This window comes from Glycine max, chromosome 14, assembly GCF_000004515.6.
Source record: "Glycine max cultivar Williams 82 chromosome 14, Glycine_max_v4.0, whole genome shotgun sequence".
NCBI classification, from domain to species: domain Eukaryota; kingdom Viridiplantae; phylum Streptophyta; class Magnoliopsida; order Fabales; family Fabaceae; genus Glycine; species Glycine max.
The window spans coordinates 4,722,322-4,742,778 of record NC_038250.2 but is presented as its reverse complement, the minus strand read 5'-3'; the positions used below and the strand labels follow the sequence as shown (position 1 = coordinate 4,742,778).

General features: G+C 35.5%; 2 protein-coding genes and 1 pseudogene across 3 annotated transcripts; all 3 read left to right on the top strand.

The window, feature by feature from the left end:
- Positions 1 to 777: 777 nt before the first annotated feature.
- LOC100775343 (phosphoinositide phospholipase C 6-like) lies at positions 778 to 5,442 on the top strand (annotated as a pseudogene).
- A 3,431-nt stretch (positions 5,443 to 8,873) lies between these two features.
- LOC102662909 (protein EARLY FLOWERING 4) lies at positions 8,874 to 9,637 on the top strand. The gene has a single exon (XM_041009262.1). It carries the CDS (start codon positions 9,018 to 9,020, stop codon positions 9,387 to 9,389), a length of 372 nt encoding a protein of 123 aa, XP_040865196.1. The 5' UTR covers positions 8,874 to 9,017; the 3' UTR covers positions 9,390 to 9,637.
- Positions 9,638 to 15,695: 6,058 nt separating this feature from the next.
- LOC100820253 (phosphoinositide phospholipase C 6) lies at positions 15,696 to 20,111 on the top strand. Of its 2 annotated transcripts, none has more exons than XM_014766576.3 (9): positions 15,696 to 16,340; positions 16,568 to 16,764; positions 16,916 to 17,051; positions 17,167 to 17,415; positions 17,555 to 17,778; positions 17,979 to 18,096; positions 18,580 to 18,735; positions 18,827 to 18,913; positions 19,676 to 20,111. In XM_014766576.3, the coding sequence occupies exons 1-9, from the start codon at positions 15,987 to 15,989 to the stop codon at positions 19,964 to 19,966; spliced, it is 1,812 nt and encodes a 603-aa protein (XP_014622062.1). In that variant the 5' UTR covers positions 15,696 to 15,986; the 3' UTR covers positions 19,967 to 20,111. The 2 variants fall into 2 exon arrangements, with proteins under 2 accessions (XP_014622062.1, XP_006596575.2); XM_006596512.4 differs by having other exon boundaries at positions 15,714 to 16,340; positions 17,552 to 17,778.
- The last annotated feature ends 346 nt before the right edge of the window (positions 20,112 to 20,457 follow it).

Below are 20,457 nucleotides of genomic sequence, written 5' to 3'. Positions count from 1 at the left end.
ACTATGGTAAACTATCCCCACAAAATACAGAAAAGCTTCATAAAAAGATGCTCAAACGTATAAATACAATTGAGTATATTTATAGGATACACATGTGGTCGTGTGTAGGAAAACATGTGCACAGTACTTAAAACCTCCTTGCCCTGAACCTGAACCTCCGAGTCTCTTTCTTTTCTCAAGTCAATGTTGTTGTGAAAGTTAGCCACAGGATCAGATGGTACACGCACGTTTAGTTTTAATTGAACAGCTTAAAAGTATTGGATAAGTGACTCTTAGACAAAGCAGTATAACTATATATGAATCCATGAAGAAAAAACTATTGATGTAAATCTAGCAGATACATAGTTAAGTTCTAAAATTCTAAATCAGTTTCATTTGATCCGTGCTAACTTGAGATTTTATTGGACAATAAATACATAAATAAGATGTATAATTATTTTGTGCTTTATATATCTATCCTCGTTTTGTTAGAGTTGCAAAATTCGTTCAGCAGAACGAGGTAACTTAAAATAGATTAATTTTGCAACTTGTTGGCTTGACTTATTTGTAATGCTTTATTAAATCACTGTTTAAAAAGTAATGGTCTTAAACTCTTAGACAGTATGAACATTTTTATTCTGTTTGTTAGGTGCTTTAATTAGCATAACTGTTGGAGCATACTTTTTTTTATTTATAAACCTAGGGTATTCTGGAAACTATTTCCAGATACTAAAATCCATTTAAGAGATCAATTTTTCTCAACAGTTGTTATTCTATACATTTGAACTAGAACATCAAACTCTTGATCAAATATTTAAGAGACAATTATTTATCAACCATAAGGTATCATGTTGGTTGGAACACATGTACGCTGAGCTCAGAAAAGGAGTAACTAGGAGAGGGAGAGAGGATCATTGAAAGTTCTTGTTTTTCTCTCTGATTCTCAGTGCACATTATAAATGCATGCTTTGTTCCTTAATCTCCATATCTGAAACGCTTTAGTGGAACATAGTGAGAGGCAGAAAGGATGGGTTACAACATTGCAACATACAACAAATACAAAAGTTTATTGTTCTTTATCAGAAATTGCAAGTTCACCAAGCTGCTTACACCTGTCACCGAGCTGCTTCCACCTCAGGACCTCATGGAGGCATATTCAAAGTTCACTGGAGGAGGGTCCTACATGTCCGCGAAGCAGCTCCACCGTTTCCTGGTGGAGCATCAGGGCGCGAAGGACCACACCTTAACGGATTTGGAAAAAGTTGTTGAGAAGGTTTTGCAAGTGAGAAAGACATGTCAAGAAATTATTAATGTTGATCAAAATAGAGAACAACAAATCACCCATGACGAGCTCTTCCATTTTTTGCTTCATGATGATTTCAATGGTCCCTTGATAGCTAAGGTAAGCTCTTTCCTTGCATGTTTGGTCACCATGGGGAAGAGAACCTTTGTTTCCAAATGAAGGGTTGTATGTATATCAAAACCACTTTTAGAATTTCACCTTCTAGAGTTTTATCTTTGCTACCTGCCCTTCTTTCTTGTGTTTTAGTTTTAGACTTATTTTGCTAAAAGCAAATAATAATTTGAGTCCAGGTACATCATGATATGGGTGCTCCACTGTCACATTATTTCATATATACAGGCCATAACTCCTATTTGACAGGGAATCAACTCAGCAGTGACTGCAGTGAAGAGCCAATCATAAAGGCTTTGAAACGAGGTGTGCATGTTATTGAACTTGATTTATGGCCAACTTTCAATAAGGATGATATCAAAGTAGATCATGGATGGTACATGAAGCTGATGATCAAGTTCATTTTAGAGTTACTATTGACTATAGTGACCCCAAAAAGAAAGTTTGCTTTCTTTGCACGATCTTAACTAATGTAAAACAAAGAATACTTATTTGATTTTTCTTTTTCTCTCCTATGGAATGAATGCAGGACTGTTACCAACCCTGTCTCAGTTGTCAAATGTCTGAAGTCCATAAGTCTCAGTACCCAGTTATCATAACTATAGAAGACATCTTACAACAGATCTTGGAGCTAAAAACATAAGATTCAAGTTTATGGATCATTTCCCTCACTTATATGATGTTCAATTTTTTCACTTCTATTCAATGTGGGACTTTATCTCACACTTGTACCCAACAAAAACAACTTTTCAAGTCCATCTGTATCAAGGACAACAAGGACTGTAGTACGCTAAATGAAAGTGAATCATCTGAAGAAGAATCAAAGGGCAAGGAATCTCTAAACTCTAGTAGGAAAAAAGTGGAGACTGAGGACACGGTGAGACAAAAGATATAGATTCATATAATTGCAATAAAATTAACATGATTAACTAGAATACATGTAAAGAATTTTTACGCTATGAATCAATCATCAATTTCATTGAAAAATGTTAAATTCTGTAATAATTATTTAAAAAGAAATATCTAGAATGATTTCTAATTTGGTTAGCAATATTACAATGGACAGCGTATCAAACTTAAACTCTAAAATCATAAGTTGTGTGCTTACGTTACGTCTTTTCATGTGTAGCTGAATGACAGTGATCGTGATGAGGGAAACGTAAGTGCATTTTAATGTGGCCGCAAATCATACCAGCATTATTCACCTGATTACAAACGCATTATTACTATTCGTAATAGGAAACTCAAGGGTTGTCTAAAGGATAAATTGAAAACAGACGGTGAACTTCGACGCCAAAGTTGGAGTGAGACAACCCATGAAAAGGCTTCAGAATCTCATGGAACAGATATTGTTAGGTACTTGCCAAGCTTAACTTGTGAATGGTGATAGTAGCTGCAAAAATGGCAACACTTTCATAGCTGACAATGTTCTATGCCAATATGTCATGACTTATCTTTATATCCCATTCCTCAGTCAAGTCATCACTCAACACTTACACTAGGCCTAGGTATTTATTCCATGACTTATCTGATTCAAGTTCTTACTCTTCCCAGGTTCACACAGAAAAATATCCTCAGGGTGTATCCAAGGGCAATGCGGGTCAAATCCTCAAATTTGAAGCCACATATTGGGTGGATGTATGGGGTTCAGATGGTTGCATTCAATATGCAGGTTAGGGAGCTATAACCAACACTAAGTTTTTCAAATAAATGGATTTTGTTTGATTTTTGGAATTTTTAGAGTCTGAGAGTAGTAAAATCAAATTCATTTTTGGAATTTTCTGGTGTTTCTTTTCTGTAGTGAACCAACCCAATTTGCATGTTGAAAATTCAATTGGGTTTATAATTATGTCTAATACAATACAACAGTGTCAATATTCAAAATGAACCAAATCTTGAATTCTTCTACTAGCAAGAGTTTTTATGATACTTTGTGCTATAAAATGTGTTGCCTTGGACTTGGAGACTATTTTAAAAGACAAGCCCATTAAGTTCACTTGCAACTTGCAAGTTACTATGTCTTTACCAGGAATTCTAACCTTCTGCAGCTATACTTCTACCATTGTCTTCCTCAACAGGGGCATGGAAAATCGCTCTGGTTGATGCAGGGGATGTTCAGGGCAAATGGAGGATGTGGTTATGTAAAGAAGCCGCAAATTCTAATGCAGAAGCATCAATGTGGCAATGAGTTTGATCCTACATGGATACTGACAGTGAAGAAGACATTAAAGGTAAGCATATAACATTCAATAATACGATGTAAATTCATTTGTTTGTTGACATCTGAATGTTACGTTGTCGTGTCTTATAACAGGTAAAAGTATACACGGGGCATGGGTGGAGCTTAGATTTCAGTCTCAGTTCTACACACTTTGATAACTGCTCTCCGCCAGACTTCTACACTGAGGTCAGTTGGATAATTCTTGGTAAACATTAATTCTCAGTAAACTTAGGAGGACTAATCTTTTACCATAGAATTTGATGTTGGACACAGACTACACAGTTATTAGGCTTCATCATCGATTACAAATATTGTAAACTCTACATCTATAACTAATACCTTTGTCTTATTTCTCACTCCATTACATCTCTCTTTCATTTTTTTTTATATTAGTTGTTGGTATTGTTAGTTTTTGTTATTCGAGAGATTCGAATCCGCAACCTCTCCCTCCTTCACTTCTACCTTTATCATGAGACCAATCTTATATTTCCTACATCTCCGTTTCATGAGTCATGATCAATGCACATAAAATTCATTAGCTCTCATGTTCTGAACAAGGTTTTAAAAAATAGTTTATGACCACAATTGCAGCAGCAACATTAAGGTTTTTGGAGTATCTGCAAGACTGCAATCGCAATTGCGGCTTAAAACCTTGGTTCTAAACTTTTGATTTTATGTGCATCTAAGTTTGTGTATTATTGGAATGCCTGCTGATTTTGCAAAGAAGAAAACAAAGGTTATGATGAACGACTCGTTTCCTGTTTGGGATGAAGAATTTGAATTCTCTTTAACTGTTCCAGAGCTTGCATTGCTTCTGATACAAGTAAAGGACAAAGATCCTGGAAAGGATGATTTTTCTGGACAGACATGTTTGCCAGTGTCAGAGCTAAAACATGGATTTCGTTCAGTCCTTTTATATAACAAACAGGGAGAGAAATTTAAATCTGTAAAGCTGTTGATGCGGTTTCAGTTTGAATTAATTGTAGAGAATATAGATCATCCAGTACCTTCATATCTCTAAGCACATGATGCAGCAAGATTAAAACGATGTAGCAAATCGCAGCCACTGCAAGGAATTCCCATATAAATCACTATTCACAAGCTACCTTGTCTTGTCCAAAAGACACGTCTAAACTTTGCAACCTCGAAACTTTCTGATTTACGGTCAATTAGAATTTGTTTTTGCAACAGAATTTAAAAGAAGTAGAACCTGCAAATCAAAAGAAAGAGGGAAGTATTGATAGGGAAAAAGAAAAGAATGAAACAGAGAGGCGAAAAGGGAAGGAAAAGGAAGGATAGAGGGAAATTGTGAAGTCCTACATCTGATGGGAATGGGAGGCTTGACTAATATATATGTAAAGTAAAAAACTCATAAATCTCAATCTTATGATTTTGAGTTAAAGTGTAGTATTAGATTTATGTATATGGTTGCTCATGGCCCATAGATGAAAATCTTTCTGGTGTTTATCTCCTCAATTGCATAATTTAGTATCAGAATCGATGGCTTGACGTTGTGACTGACTCAAATGAGTAAAATGATGGCGGTCGATCCATAGATAAAGAAATTTCTTGTATCGAAAAATCTTCTTGACGAGTGACTCTATGCACAGAAGTACTAGAAACATGTTGACAACAATGACTAGGTGGACCAGAGTAGCCATGGTTATGCTCTAAGAGCCATCATGAAATATCATGCATAAAAATGATTTTGGCTTAAGGGATAAACTATCGTGTGAGAGAGACCCATATTTGAGCGGAAAGTTGTTGGGAAGTGTGAGGTGAAATCCACATCAAATAAAAATGAAAAACTTGCACAACATATAAGTAAAGAAATTCCCATAAATTCAAACCTAAGGGTTTGGATTAAATGTACTGTTAGATTCACTTATATGATTTTTCATGACCCTATAAAGTATACTATTTTCACTTATCTCTATCTTTTTTTCATCTCTTTTCTATTTTTCTTTAATTTTATTTTATTTTTCATCTACTTTTACTCATTTTTTATTTTCATCCATCATATTTCTCTCCTCTCTACCTATCATGACCTTAGGACTGAAACACATATTTTCTAGGTACAAAGACTAAAACATGGGGATAAAATCTTTTGGCTTGAAAAGAATTATGTAATAGTATAGCTATATATAATGAGAATGGCTGTTAAACTCACGATTTAAATCGTAAAATCGTACGATTTTACGATTCTACTAAGGGTTGGCGAGTTAAATCGGAAGCAAAATCAAAACCAGAGTAGACTCGTCTGATTTTGCATAAACTCGGACGAGTTTTGGTAGACTCGCGAGTCTGCTCCGAGTCCACGGGTTTACAAAAACCCAAAACAACGTCGTACAACAACCCTCGAAAATGACTCTCGCAACTCTATTTACTCACTCACTCTGCCCTGTTCAAGCTACTCACCCCCCGAAAATGACTCTCGCTGAGCTACTCGCGTCATGGTGGTCGTCGGCATCGCTGCCATGCTAGACTGCTGAGCTGCTCGCGTCATGGTGGTCGTCGTCATCGTTGTCATGCTGTCGTGCTAGACTGCTGAGCTACTCGTGTCATGGTGGTCCTCGTCATCGTTTGAAACTTGAAAGCACTCACTTGTCGAAAGCCCTCATTTCATGACATAGTTCCAAGCTTTGCTCCACGACGCTAAGGTGTTTTCTTTCTCAAAGGTTCTCTGTTAATTCATCTCTGTTAATTGAAAGTTTGAAACAATGCTTATTAAGGGAGTATCTGTTAATTGAAATTCTAGCAAGGCTATTGTTAGCTTCATTGTAGTGTTGAGTTTTGGGTTATGTTGTTAAATTAAGGGAGTATCTGTTAATTGAAAGTTTGAAACGATGCTTAGTATTGAATTTTGACAACGCTAAACATGGACAAATTATCTGTTAACTGAAATTTTGGCTTCATCAAGGGTGGGTAGTGGGTTCTGTTGTTGCCTTTTGAGTAGTGGATTCTGTTGCTAGTACACTTTTACCCTTTGCAGCTTCATCAAGGGTGGGTAGTGGTGGGTTAACTTGGTTGTTATCATCAGAGTTCCAAATGCTAGAAAGGAATTCATCCATGTTCATGGATCGTAAGCTCTTTTCGTTCTCGTAGTAGAACTCATCAAGGGTAAGTGAGATTGATAGTTGCTGTGTGTGTAAATTGTGACTAATTAGTTATTGTTTACATGAATTTCTTTAACTATGATTTTCTTAGTATTGTTAGTTTGCATAGTGTTGCCTAAAGAAAGCGTGTGATTAGTTCTAATAGCTTTGCATTGGAAATCAAAATAAATGGGAGCTATGAGAAGAAAACAGTTTGGGGTATATGATTAAGTTGTTGTGTAAGATTCTGAATGAGACTTTACCAATTTGTTAAGATACTTTGGATCATTGAGCATGATGTAGTATCTTTTATTTAAATGGTAGGATCTTAGTTAATTGTCGCTAACTTAAATTCTAAAATTTTCCAAAAATCCTACAATTTAATTGTTCTTACAAACTTGGAAAGTAATCTTTAGAAAGGGAATGCATTAGGAGGATAAAAGCATGTTGCCCTGCTAATTTCCAAGAGGATGGGAGAAGAAAATTAGGAATTACTCTCTATCCCTCCGTAGATCAATTATTGAATGTGTTTGAATACTTGCCTGTGTGTAGGTACTGCATGCACCCTTTATATATTGTTAAGCTCCTCTTAGAGCAGAAGCAGATACCTGATGTTGATACATAATATGAGTGCTTATAGTTTGTTAAGCTTTGTGAGATCTTAGTTTAATGTTTACTATTTAGTGTTTGATTTTTACTGCTTTTAATTAGTTTTTGAGCAATAAAATAAGCTCTATCAATATCATTTCCCTTAACTTTATCAATCGGTAAAACGAAGATGTAAGATGCAGGAATATGATTAAAGTTTACTGTTTTTAATTGGTTTATTGAATTATTGTTAAAGTTTATTATTTTCATTTATTTTAGGGTTAAAATATTTATTTATGATTTCATATAAAAAATATTAATATATTTTTTTTATTTGAGTAAACTCTTACGAGTTTACGATTTGATCCTACGAGTCAATTTTACGTAGAATCGCGAGTTTAATAACCATGATAATGAGAATAAGATGTTTTGATGTACATTTTTTTTATCCTTATAACTATCTTTTTGAGTTTTTTTTTATTCTTATAATTACTATTTTCAATCAACTCACCATTATTTAACTTTTATTATCTTTTTCATTATTTTTATTTTAAAAATTATAGAGAGACGATCTGCCTCTTTTCTCCTAGTGCTAATTACAAAAACTACGTACCCAGAAAACGCAACAGCTTTGGCAATAATCTGGTCTATGGGAGCTTATTGATAGAAAAGTCCCTGGGGTGGATGACATCCGCGACTTGATCTTCAACTTGCTACAACACTTCCAACCATCATTGCTATCAAAAGTCTCAATTACTCTCTGGGCTATATGGAAGAACAAGAACGACAAAGTCTGGAATGGTCACGACGCTACTCCATCCATTTCAGTAGACCTCTCGAATCAGTACTTGGCTGAATGGCAGAGTGTTAGGCAAGTATCAAATGGCCAACTGCCTCTTACCTCGATTATCCAGGAACAACAGTGGCAAAAACCAGCAATATCCTTCCTAAAATGCAACTTGGACGTAGCTATTTTTGCCAGTGACAATTCTGGGATTTGTCTCTGCATTCGAGATGACCAAGCTACATTCATCAAAGAAAAAACTAGCACTTTTGGTGGTGTTCCAAAGCCAGCAGAGGCAGAAGCTTGGACTCTATATCAAACTCTTCAATGGACAACATGGCTTGGTTATCAAAATGTTTTTTTGAGAGTGATTGCAAATCAGTTATTCACAATGTAACAAGTGTCACAATCGGTCTTGTGAGAAGAGAAGCAAATTATGTCGTCCATACTCTTATAAAAGAATCATATGATTTAACGCTTGTAATCATTCTTTTTTATCATATTTCAACTTGTATTCAATTTTTGATGTGGAATAACTGTTGTTCCTTAAAAAAAAAAAAAAAAGAACTAAAACTCTTGTACAGTAATATTTAGAGAAAAAAAATTTAATTTTTACGAAGGGAGAATAAATTGTAAAGTGATGACATATCATCAAAATATCATTTTTAAACCAAGACTTATTAACTAAACGTTTAACTAAACTTCCAATCTACATACAATGGTTAGATTAATTTTGAAAAATAATTATTTTTTAATTATATATCTCAAGAAGAAAAAAATAAAGGATTGTTGTTTAAAAATAAGTTGAAGTAAACTGGAGAATCCAAATCGAATTTTGCAAAAATTGCAATGTTAAATGCCACACTTTCTTCACCCTAACGTTTTCCCTCTTAGGGGGTGTTCATTACCTCCTTTTATTCCACTGCCGAACCTCCGATGGACGGAGACTCCTCCCGCCGCTCTTCCACAACCGAAGACGACGGCCACCCTGCGGTGTGGGAAGCGTTCAACGAAAGCCTCAGTGAGGTGCCGTCGGTGTTGGACCGTAACCGACTCCTGATCGAGCAGGTCAACGAGAACCAACACTCCAGGCTCCGCGACAACATGGTAAAAAACGTGTCCCTCATCAGGAGCTCAGCGGCAACATCTCCAAGGTTGTCGCTCTCAACTCCAATTTCTCCGCCGCCTTGGAACAACAACAACACTCCAAGAACTCCGCCGCCAACGCCGCATGTGACGAATCATGACACGTCACGTGACTTTAATGGCTCTGCTTCCTCTGTGTCCATTCATGTAATTTTTTTCTGACATTGCCTTTAGGAATTGCTCAGTACATGTTTGAAAATTCGATGATTTTTTAAGCAATAGTTATTCAGCTAGAGGATCAGAATTTTTATTCTTGTTTTCTTTTGTTTTATCTGTTGGATCTGCTTTAGAATGTGTCAGAGTAATTTTAACCGCAACATGTACCTATAAATTCTGTTGCGTTTTTTGTTTGTTTTTGAAGAACATTTAAAGTTATTATGTGAGTGACTATAGTATATTAAATTTTCAAATCAATTGTCACGTTTATGATATGAATTGGTTAATGAGTACCCAGTTAAACAAAGCACTTGAGGTAACCTGCTCCACTTTGCTTCAACTTTTAAGTTGTCATCACCAAATCTAGCTCCAAATATTGATTCTTCACTCCATACATTACCTACTTTGGGCTATAAAGCTAGGCTAACCTATATGGAAACAAGGGGAGTTAAACTATCACAAATATAACTCTAATTATGTTATGATGCTAAATAAGGAAAAGGGAGCAGAAATTGCTAATCTACTCGGTCAAAGTGTTCGAATGCCATTTGCACAAAACTAACCATATACGGAATGATGTAAAGACAATGGATAACCGATTAAAGCGTAATCGGTGACTTCATAGTTCTTCATTAACCAAAATTTTTTTATTTCTCAATATGACCTTTCTAATTCTTCAAGTGTGGGGAGAAGAGAGACTATGTGTGTCGTCTCGATATATCTGAGACCATAATCTTTTTAAAGTGTATTAATCTAATAGGATTTTCACTATCCCCTAATGGGTCAACACTCTTTTTATCTAAGTTCATATTATCTGATTTAATTGAGACTCACTTAACTTGATCACATAAAATAAAATCCATTAATAATAAATAACTAATATAATTATCTTATAATATTAATTCACTTTGATTATTGGAATAGAGAATTTCAATATTCGCAGCAGCAAATCAGGTGGATGAAAATAGTGAATCAACTAATCAAGCCAAAGTCCTGGATTGAGCTATTTAATGAATTTTCAAACTTTCTAATGAATGAAATCAAACCTGCAAATTTCCAATTTCCATGGATCCCTATGTTAAAATACACTATTGGAACCACTCCCTCCAAAATCCTCTCTGTATGGTTTTTGCTTCAAGGGATCTGTAGGGAAGAAGAAGAGAGTTGAGATAGTAGAAGAAAGAGAGTAGAGTTTTAGCATAAATTGAATCGCAGTCTAGCATATATAGAATTGTTGGCATGAATCCTTAACTATAGTACCTGATGTCACTACTACAAAAAGCAGATTCTACATCGGTCAAACTAAGCTATCTACGTCGGGCCTCCCACCGTCTTTGTTACAGATGTCGTTGTAAGTCGACAACAACGACATCGGTCAGCCTAACCACCGTCTTTGTAATGTCAGAAGACGACGTCAGTGCGCAATTAACAATAGTCGTTATATAACATAAGTCAACGACGGATTTTAAGGAGCACCGTTGTTGTTCGGATCGATTTCAACGTCGGGTGTCATTTGGGCCCGACGTTGTTTCAGAAATCTAGATAGTAGGAAGATTGCTTGGATTTCTTGGAGCCAGTGCTGCTCTCCTAAGCATATGGGAGGGTTGGGGATTAGAGATCTTCCAAGTCTTAACAAGGCTCTGTTGTTCAAATGGAAGTGGCTGATGTTCCACCAACCAGACCAGCTTTGGACCAGAATTCTGATCTCTATGTACAATGGCTGGAGGGGATTGGAGTATGGTCCTCGAAAGCAGTATTTCTCTACTTGGTGGGCTGATTTAAGGGCCATCTTTCAACAGCAAAATGTGGTCAGTGCTGATAATCAAATCAGGTGGAAGCTGGGGAGAGGTGACAAATTCCTCTTTTGGGAAGATCCTTGGGGTGATGAAGGAGTTCCTCTAAAGGATCAATTCCATGAGTTATTCAGTATTTCTTCCCAAAGAGATTTAAGGGTGGCAGAGGTGGGATCCTGGACAGAGAATGGATGGGTCTGGAATATGGTTTGGAGAAGACACTTGTTTGATAATGAGGTGCAGCTAGCCTCTATTTTCATTGATCACATCCACCAAATCAGAGTTAACAACAATCTCAATGATACCTGGGTTTGGGGAGCTGAATCCTCTGGGATTTTGTCAACTAAATTTGGTTATCAAGTTATTAAATCTGAGATGGTACATTCAAGGTCTGTACCTGGGATTCAAGAAACTTTGGGAGATCAAACTTCCTCCTAAAGCCCTTTCTTTTGTTTGGAGGTTATTATGGGACAGACTTCCCACGAAGGACAACTTGATCAAGAGGCAGATTCAGGTAGATAATGATTTATGTCCCTTCTGTCACAATCAACCCGAATCCGCATCCCATCTATTTTTCACCTGTGGCAAAACTATGGCTATATGGTGGGAATACCTTTCTTGGGTAAAGGAAGACAAGGTGTTTCACTGTAGGCCTTTGGATAATTTTATCCAGCACTACTCCTCAGCAACTTCAAAGGTTTCTAACACAAGAAGGACAATGTGGTGGATAGCAGCTACAGTATAAATTTGGAGGCTCAGAAATGCTATCATTTTTCAGAATCAAACTTTTGATCTCAATAGGCTGACAGATAGCACTTTATGCTAACTAGGATTCTAAATTTTGGGAAACTATTCAAGATTACGAATTTTATGTTATTCCTGGAGTGGATATTACTGTCCTACTTTTCTCTATTTAAGACAACAACCTTATTTCTTAAGGATTGAATTTTGATTTGACTTTAAATGCAGGACCTATCAAACTTTTACAATGGGTTTGGTATACATCAATGAAAATGGATGAAAGTGTGAGGAATGAAAAGAGATGAAAGAGAGTAATGTATACTATTCTCTGAGTGGCTGTCATTTGTTTCTAAAAGGAAACAGCATACTGACTCAATAATTATAATATAACTACAAAAAACAAAAAAAAACATTTGCATTTGGATATACTTATTAGTATAAATATGATAATCTGCTCCTAAATACACCATAATGATCTGATATCCTACTGTGGGTCGTGTTGAAACATTCAAATAGGATCTAAGTCAAAATGATTTTACAAAAAGAATCCCTTTGCAGAGGGAGCCACAAATTGTAACGCAGCAACTACAGAATCTACAGAAACACCAAAGATACACCAACTTACCAACCAATAACACCCCATAAGAATTTTTTTTTTAATCATTTGTAAACGCACAATCAAAATTAATAATCAAAAAGTACCTTGTGCCAGCAATAGATGCAGAAGGTGGTTCAGTCCTTATGGTCTTCAATTTAACCTTGTTGAGTAAGTCTTCCAATTGATCTAAGTTCCTCTGAAAAATGTAACAAAAATAATTCAAACCCAAAGTACACAACGCAAATAATTATCCAACTCGAATAGCAGTTATTGGACTCTTAGTTTGAGCTGTGTGCTTAATTACTCCAATTTGCTGACTATGTAAATGAGTGAAAAACCTGTATACATTGTTGATCCGATAACCAAGTAACACATGTTTCCACAAAGAAAATAAAAGCGAAGCTAACTTTTTCTGACTAAGTAGAGAAATGCCAAAACAACACATAAAAAATGGAAATACTTATAAAATCAATGATTTTAAACTGCATTAACTGCACTTTTACACGTAAACAAGAAAAAGAAAAAGAAAAAACACATGGTCAACAAAAAAAAAAACAAAAAACAGGTTAGGATGTTACCTCTTATAATCTAACCACGTTCGGATGCTTCAGCAGCTTCAAGGTGGATATTTCCCTCTTTATCTGCTATGAAAAAATGAAGATGAGAAAACTGATCTTATGTATTAATTTGAATCATAAATTATAAGCAAAGAGAGGTAAAGAAACAAACAAACATAAATTTTGCACAAAAATTGCCAAACAAAACCCAATTACACTGTAAGAGTTTTTAACACCCAAATTTCCAGAACATTTTGGCACATTTGATTCATGCTTCTCATTTGATTCATGCTTCGCATATGTAATAATGGAAGAAAATAATCGAAACCACAATTGCATATGTAATAAATCCAACAACCTATGCTCGAAGTGCACCAATCCAGATAACAAAAACGCGAAACCAAAACAACCAACAACATCAACTTCGTTAGTACTCTGACTTAACTAAACCCTTTGGCCTTCAAATCCTTTTCGCATATTCAACGATGACATTGTTAGGGCAACTCAAGAAGTCGATAATCACATTTTAAAAGTCTTATATTATGAAACAAGAACTAAAAAACTTATATTATGAAACAAGAACTCAAAAACTTCGACATGCTTACCTTCACACAAGCAAGGTCACGACACCACTCCAAAGGGCACGAGATCGGATATGTGGTGGTGGTCAGAACAATGGCTAGGGTTTTTGTTCTTGGTGGTCGAAAAGGCAATGTGACGGTGGGCACGACGGAGTCGTCGCTGGGATGACTTCAGGCAACAGAGCGCTCAGGTATTAGGGTTTTGGTATAGCTTTTTCGAGGACGCGAGAGTGTTGAATCATCGTGAAACAAGGAGTATTTAAAGAACAAAATTAAAGACGGTGCACACGTAACACCGTCTTTGTCTCTGACCACAACTACGACGGTGTCTTCAAACACACCGTCTTAGATTAGTTCCACCAAAGCTACAAACGCGGCGTTTAAGTGAAACGTCGTCGTATACGAAAGGCGCCGTATATAAAACTTATATATTTACGGAAATGCCACCGTGTGCATTACTACGTCGGGTAATGTATGACCGACGTAGAATGTGCGTCGTAAAATACAATATTTCTAGTAGTGTGTTTGGCTATTATCAACTTTGTTCCAAGCTACTCGCCCTCACTGACAACTTGAGTTGAAAGAATGTTACTGTTGCCCCCAGCAGGATCACCAATTTCATTAGTGGTTATGCGTGATATGCCCACCTTTCAGAATGGGGCTCATGATCATGGTTTAAAATTATTTTCACAAAAATACGTAACTTAGGTTTGTAAATAAGTGTAACATATAGGTATATACTATTTATTTTTCGTATAAAAGGTCTGTAAGTAATATATGATTTTTTAGTTTGTGTTTGTTTATAAATATAGCATATGTAGTAGTGTATGTTTTTTAGCTAACATTTAGTAGTGTATTTACTGATTAGAGAACAAATAGGCTCGTATTTGCTGGGGCTACTGGCTAGTTAATCTGTTTGCAACTTACAACAGAATGGATACTATATATGTAAAATTCATGAGCTAAATGACAGTAAGAAATGAATTGAGCCTTTAATTTCTTCTTTTCCTTAAGTTTACTGTTTCATATGAATTAATCTGATTAGTGCATGAGGTCCATTATGATCTCAGCTGTCACAATTATCCATGTTACGCAAGGAAATTCAGTCAGAAAAATTGGAAATAAAGACAAACTAAAAATGATCGTTAAGATGGAACATAAAATAAAATAACATAAAGTAATCCATCATCACATTAAAGATGAGAATCTGGTAAAGGCAGTGTGGAATATGAATAATGTTAGTGGAGTCCGACTATTGGGTATATAACGCATAAACAACAATACTCTACAAAAGATCAATCCATATCAATGACAAACTTAGCTAAACTATCCGCACAAAATACAGAAAAAGCTCCAAAAGAAGATGCTCAGTAGAAACCCTCCGTTACTTTTGGTTAAAAACAATATAAAAGAGCTAATAATGAAAGTAAAGCAAAGTGAACAAACGAAAGAGAAAATAATCGAAATTAAAAAATAAATCCGCTGCTACAATTGAATACATTTATACGATACGATACACATGTGGTCGTGTGTACAAATATATATATTGACTGAAAAGAGAAACATGTGCCTACAATACTTAAAACTTCCTTACCTTAAACCTCCGAGTCTCTTTCTTTTCTCAAGTCAATACTGTTGTGTTCTCTGCATAATATATTGTTAACTTCAACGTGAAAGTTAGTCATAGCACCAGATGCAACACGCACTAGCTAGGTTTATTTTAATTGAACAGTTTAACGTATATTGGATAATTATCTTTTCGATAAGTAACTCTTAGATAAAGAAGTACAAATATAAATACATTAAATTTTATATGAAACCGCGAAAAAAAAAATATTGATGTAAGTCATTAAATTTTACATGAAACAGAAAATAAAATATTGATGTAAATTAATCTAGCATATGCATGGTTAACTTCTAAATCAGTTTCATTTTGACCTATGCTAAAGTGAGATTCTATTGGATAATATATCTAATAAAGCACAAATAAGATGCATAACTATTTTGTGCGGTATATATCTATTCTCAACTTGGCTGAACGCAGAACAAAGCAACTTAGATTATCAATTTTGCAAGTTGTGGCTTGACTTATTACTTACTAAAAAATAATGGTCTTAGACTCTTAAACAGGATGAACTTTTTTATTCTGTGAGTTACATACTTTGGAGGCAGAAAAGGAGCACTTAGCAGAGTAGAAGAGAGGATCCTTAGAAGGTTCTTGCTTTTTTCTCTCTGTCTGATTCTCAGTCCACATATTATAAATGCACGCATGCTTTGTTCCTTAATCTCCATGTCTGAAACACTTTAGAGGAGCACACTGAGAGGAAAAAAGGATGGGAAATAACATGGCAACATACAACAAATACAAAAGTTTCTTGTTCTTTATCAGAAAGTTCAAGGTCACCGAGCCAGTTTCACCTCAGGACCTTGAGGAGGCGTTTTCAAAGTTCACCGGAGGAGGTTCCCACATGTCTGCGGACGAGCTCCACCGTTTCCTGGTGGAGCACCAGGGTGAAGAAGACTACACGTTATTGGATTCGGAGAAAGTTGTTGAGAAGGTTCTGAAAGAGAGAAAGAGATGTCAAGAAAGTGTTAAGGTTGATCAAAATAGAGAACATGAGATCACCCTTGATGAGCTCTTCCGTTTTTTGCTTCATGATGATTCCAACGGTCCCTTGAAAGCCGAGGTAAGCTCACGCCATACAGGGTTTTAAATTGCGATCATGGTTACAATTTCATTGCCATCCTTGATATTACACAAAATTGCCGCCGAGATTGTGGGTCAAGTAACCCCAAAAACCTTGACTTGTATAGTATATCAAAAGTCAAAATCATTTGTAGAACTTCACCTTTAAGAGTTTCATTATTGGTTTTGGCCTTATTTTGATAAAAGCATACAATAATGTGATTCCAGGTACATCATGATATGGGTGCTCCATTGTCACATTATTTCATATATACAGGCCATAACTCCTATTTGACGGGGAATCAGCTCAGCAGTGACTGCAGTGAAGAACCAATCATAAAGGCTTTGAAAAGAGGCGTGCGTGTTATTGAACTTGATTTATGGCCAACATACAATAAGCATGATATTAAAGTAGATCATGGATGGTACATGAAGCTGATGATCAAGTCCATTTTATAGTTACTTTTGACTATAGTGACCCCAAAAAAGAAAGTTTGCTTTCTTTAATGGTCTTAATTGTAAGAAAAAGCTTACTAATTTGTTTTTTTTATTTTCTCTCACACGGAATCAATGCAGGACTCTCACAAACCCTGCTTCAGTTATCAAATGTCTAGAGTCCATAAAGGAATATGGTTTTGTTGCATCTCAATACCCGGTGATCATAACTATAGAAGACCATCTTACAACAGATCTTCGAGCTAAATTTGCAGAAGTAAGCACCCACTTTCACTCGTTCACTTCCTCTCGTGATTGCATTGATGAATGTTGATAGTTGATACTATTCTGTTTTACTTTTCCTTCTCTGATAATGATTTCATGTCTTGCAGATGGCAACTCAAATATTTGGGGAAATGCTTTTTTACCCTGGGACAGATTGCTCTTGCTTAACAGAATTCCCTTCCCCGGAATCACTAAAAAATCGAGTTATTATATCAACGAAACCTCCGAAAGAACGTTTTAAGTCCAACCGTATCAAGGACAATCCTATGCTGAATGAAAGTGATTCATCTGAAGAAGAAACATGGGGAAATGAATCTCCAGACTCTAACAAGAACGAAGTGGAGACTGAGGACACCGTGAGACTAAGATATATACTATATTATATGCATTCATATATTTGTAATAAAATTAAGAATGCATCTTCTTCTTCTTTTTTTAATTACTAGAATGTATGTTTTTTGCGTGCTTATGTTACTTCTTTTCATGTATTAGCAGAATGGAAGCGATCGTGATGAGGGAAATGTAAGTGCATGTGAATGTGACCATAAACCATATCAGGAGTGTTCACCTGATTACAAACACATAATTACTATCCATAATACGAAGCTCAAGGGATGCATGAAGGATAAATTGAAAACAGACGGTGAAGTTAGACGCCTAAGTTGGAGTGAGAAGACCCTTGAAAAGGCTTCAGAATCTCATGGAACAGATATTCTTAGGTACTTGTCAAGCTTAACTGCTGAATGGTGATTGTGGCTGCAAAAAATGTTCACACTTTCATAGTTGACAATGTCCAGTGTTAATATGCAATGAATTATCTTTATATTCCATTCCTAAGTCAAGTCATTAATTTAACACTTACACTAGCCCTAGGTAGTTATCCCGTGACTTATCTGATTCAAGTTCTTACTCTTCCCAGGTTCACACAGAAAAATATCCTCAGGGTTTACCCAAGTGCAATGCGTGTCAAATCCTCAAATTTCAAGCCACATATTGGGTGGATGTACGGGGCTCAAATGGTTGCATGCAATATGCAGGTTAGGGAACTATGACTAGAGAAATCTTAATGTGTGTTTGGTTTCATGTTGGGGAATTGATTCTGAGTTCAAAATTGATTATGGATACATTTTCACATGTTTGATTTCACATTGCAAAATAATTCATAATTGATTTTGGGCTAAACAACTTTGAGTAGTTTTTGTGTTGAATCCAAAATTTTATATTGAATTTTACTCTTAACTTGATTTTATAATAAAAACATCCAAACATAAATCACATAACTTCAAAATCAATTTTAACCAAAATCAATTCCATTAAAAATCAATTTTGTCAATGTCCATCCATTCAAATGAATCAAATCTTGAACCCTTCTACTAGCAAGAGTTTTGGTGATACTTTGCGCTATAAAATGAGCCTTGGAGACTATTTCAAAAGACGTGCGTTGAGTTCATTTGCAAGTTACTATGTCTTTGCCAGGAATTCTAATCTTCTACAATTTTACCATTTGTCTTCTTCAACAGGGGCTTGGCAAATCGCTCTGGTTGATGCAGGGTATGTTCAGGGCAAATGGAGGCTGTGGTTATGTAAAGAAGCCTCAATTTCTAATGGAGAAGCATCAATGTGACAATGAGTTTGATCCTACAAGGATACAGTCAGTGAAGAAGAAGACATTAAAGGTTAGCATGTATCATTCAATAATATAATGTAAATTCATTTGTTTGGTGGTGGCATTTGATTTGAATGTTATCTTGACGTATCGAATAACAGGTAAAAGTATACATGGGACACGGTTGGAGCTCAGATTTCAGTCCTACACACTTTGACAAATGCTCCCCGCCGGACTTTTACACTAAGGTCAGTTGGATAATTAAACAACTCTCAGTAAACTTAGGAGGACTAATCTTTTACCATAAAACTTGATTTAGGCTTCAGCATTGATCATAAATTTTGTAAACTCTACAACTACAACTGATATCTTTGGCCTATTTCTCACTCCATTACAACTCTCCTTCATAAGTGATGATTGATGCGCAATACAACAACTACAACAAAAGCCTTATCTCATTAGGTAAAGTCAACTACATGAACTACACAACATCTTTCGTCTCGATTAAAGACCAAATCTTTAGAGAAATTATTTACTATGAGATCTCTCCTAAAAACTTCTCTCAATGTCCTTGTTGGTCTCCCTCCCCCTAATTTTGACAGGACTAAAAACCATGCAATCCACTTTCCTTGCCTGTACCTCTAGTGACCTTCTTTGCATGTGTCCAAATCATCTTAACCAATTTTCTGTCTTATTTCCTCAATCGGTACTACAGCAATATCTCCTCGTATATAATCACTTCTTATCCTGTCTTTTCTTGTGTAGCCACATATTTAACTTATCATTCTCATCTCTACTAGTTCCACCTTTTTTCTCTTAATGTTCCTTCAAATTCCAACATTTGCTACCATAAAAGTCAAATAACGCACATACTCTTATGTTCTGAACTTTTGTATCCTATTCACTCCTCTCAACCAGGAACTTTGAGTGGTTATTTTCACTAGATAAAAAGAAGGAACAGAAAATATTGTTCTGTTTGTATCCTAATTGATACTGAGTTTGCGCGACAGGTCCGTATTGTTGGAATGCCAGCTGATGTTGCAAAGAAGAAAACAAAGGTTATGATGGATGATTGGTTTCCTGTTTGGGATGAAGAATTTGAATTCTCTTTAATTGTTCCAGAGCTTGCATTGCTTCTGATACAAGTAAAGGACAAAGATCCTGGAAAGGATGACTTTGCTGGACAGACATGTTTGCCAGTGTCAGAGCTAAAACATGGATTTCGTTCAGTCCCTTTATATAACAAAAAGGGTGAGAAATTTAAATCTGTAAAGCTGTTGATGCGGTTTCAGTTTGAATGAATTGTAGCATGCTGTCTCCACATCTAGCTCTAACATTACATACATGGTTTGACCACATGACTGCTACAATTGTTTGTCATAAACTCATAATTAATCAGTGAACAATGTATACTGCATATTGCTAATTTAAATTGAATTCAGTACACTTAAAAATTTACACTAATTCTCTTTAATGAAGACAGAGAAGATCAAACCTATGTCTTCAAGCATTTACTCTAATCCCATCGCTAAGCTGACCTTAGTGGGTTGAATTCTCTCTAATGGTTTAAGTGTATTGAATGGTTATTGACAATTAGAGATTTTCTGAGGAATTCCTTATAGAAATAAGTAGAGAAAACACAAGTGTATGTATTTAATTTCGAGAGAGAAGAAAAAAAAAGTTAGGAAGAGTTAAAAAAATTTAATAAATATAGTGAGTAGGTGATAAAAAAGTAGAGATAAAATAAATAAATATGATATATAAATACCTTAATAATTTAAAAATTATTAAT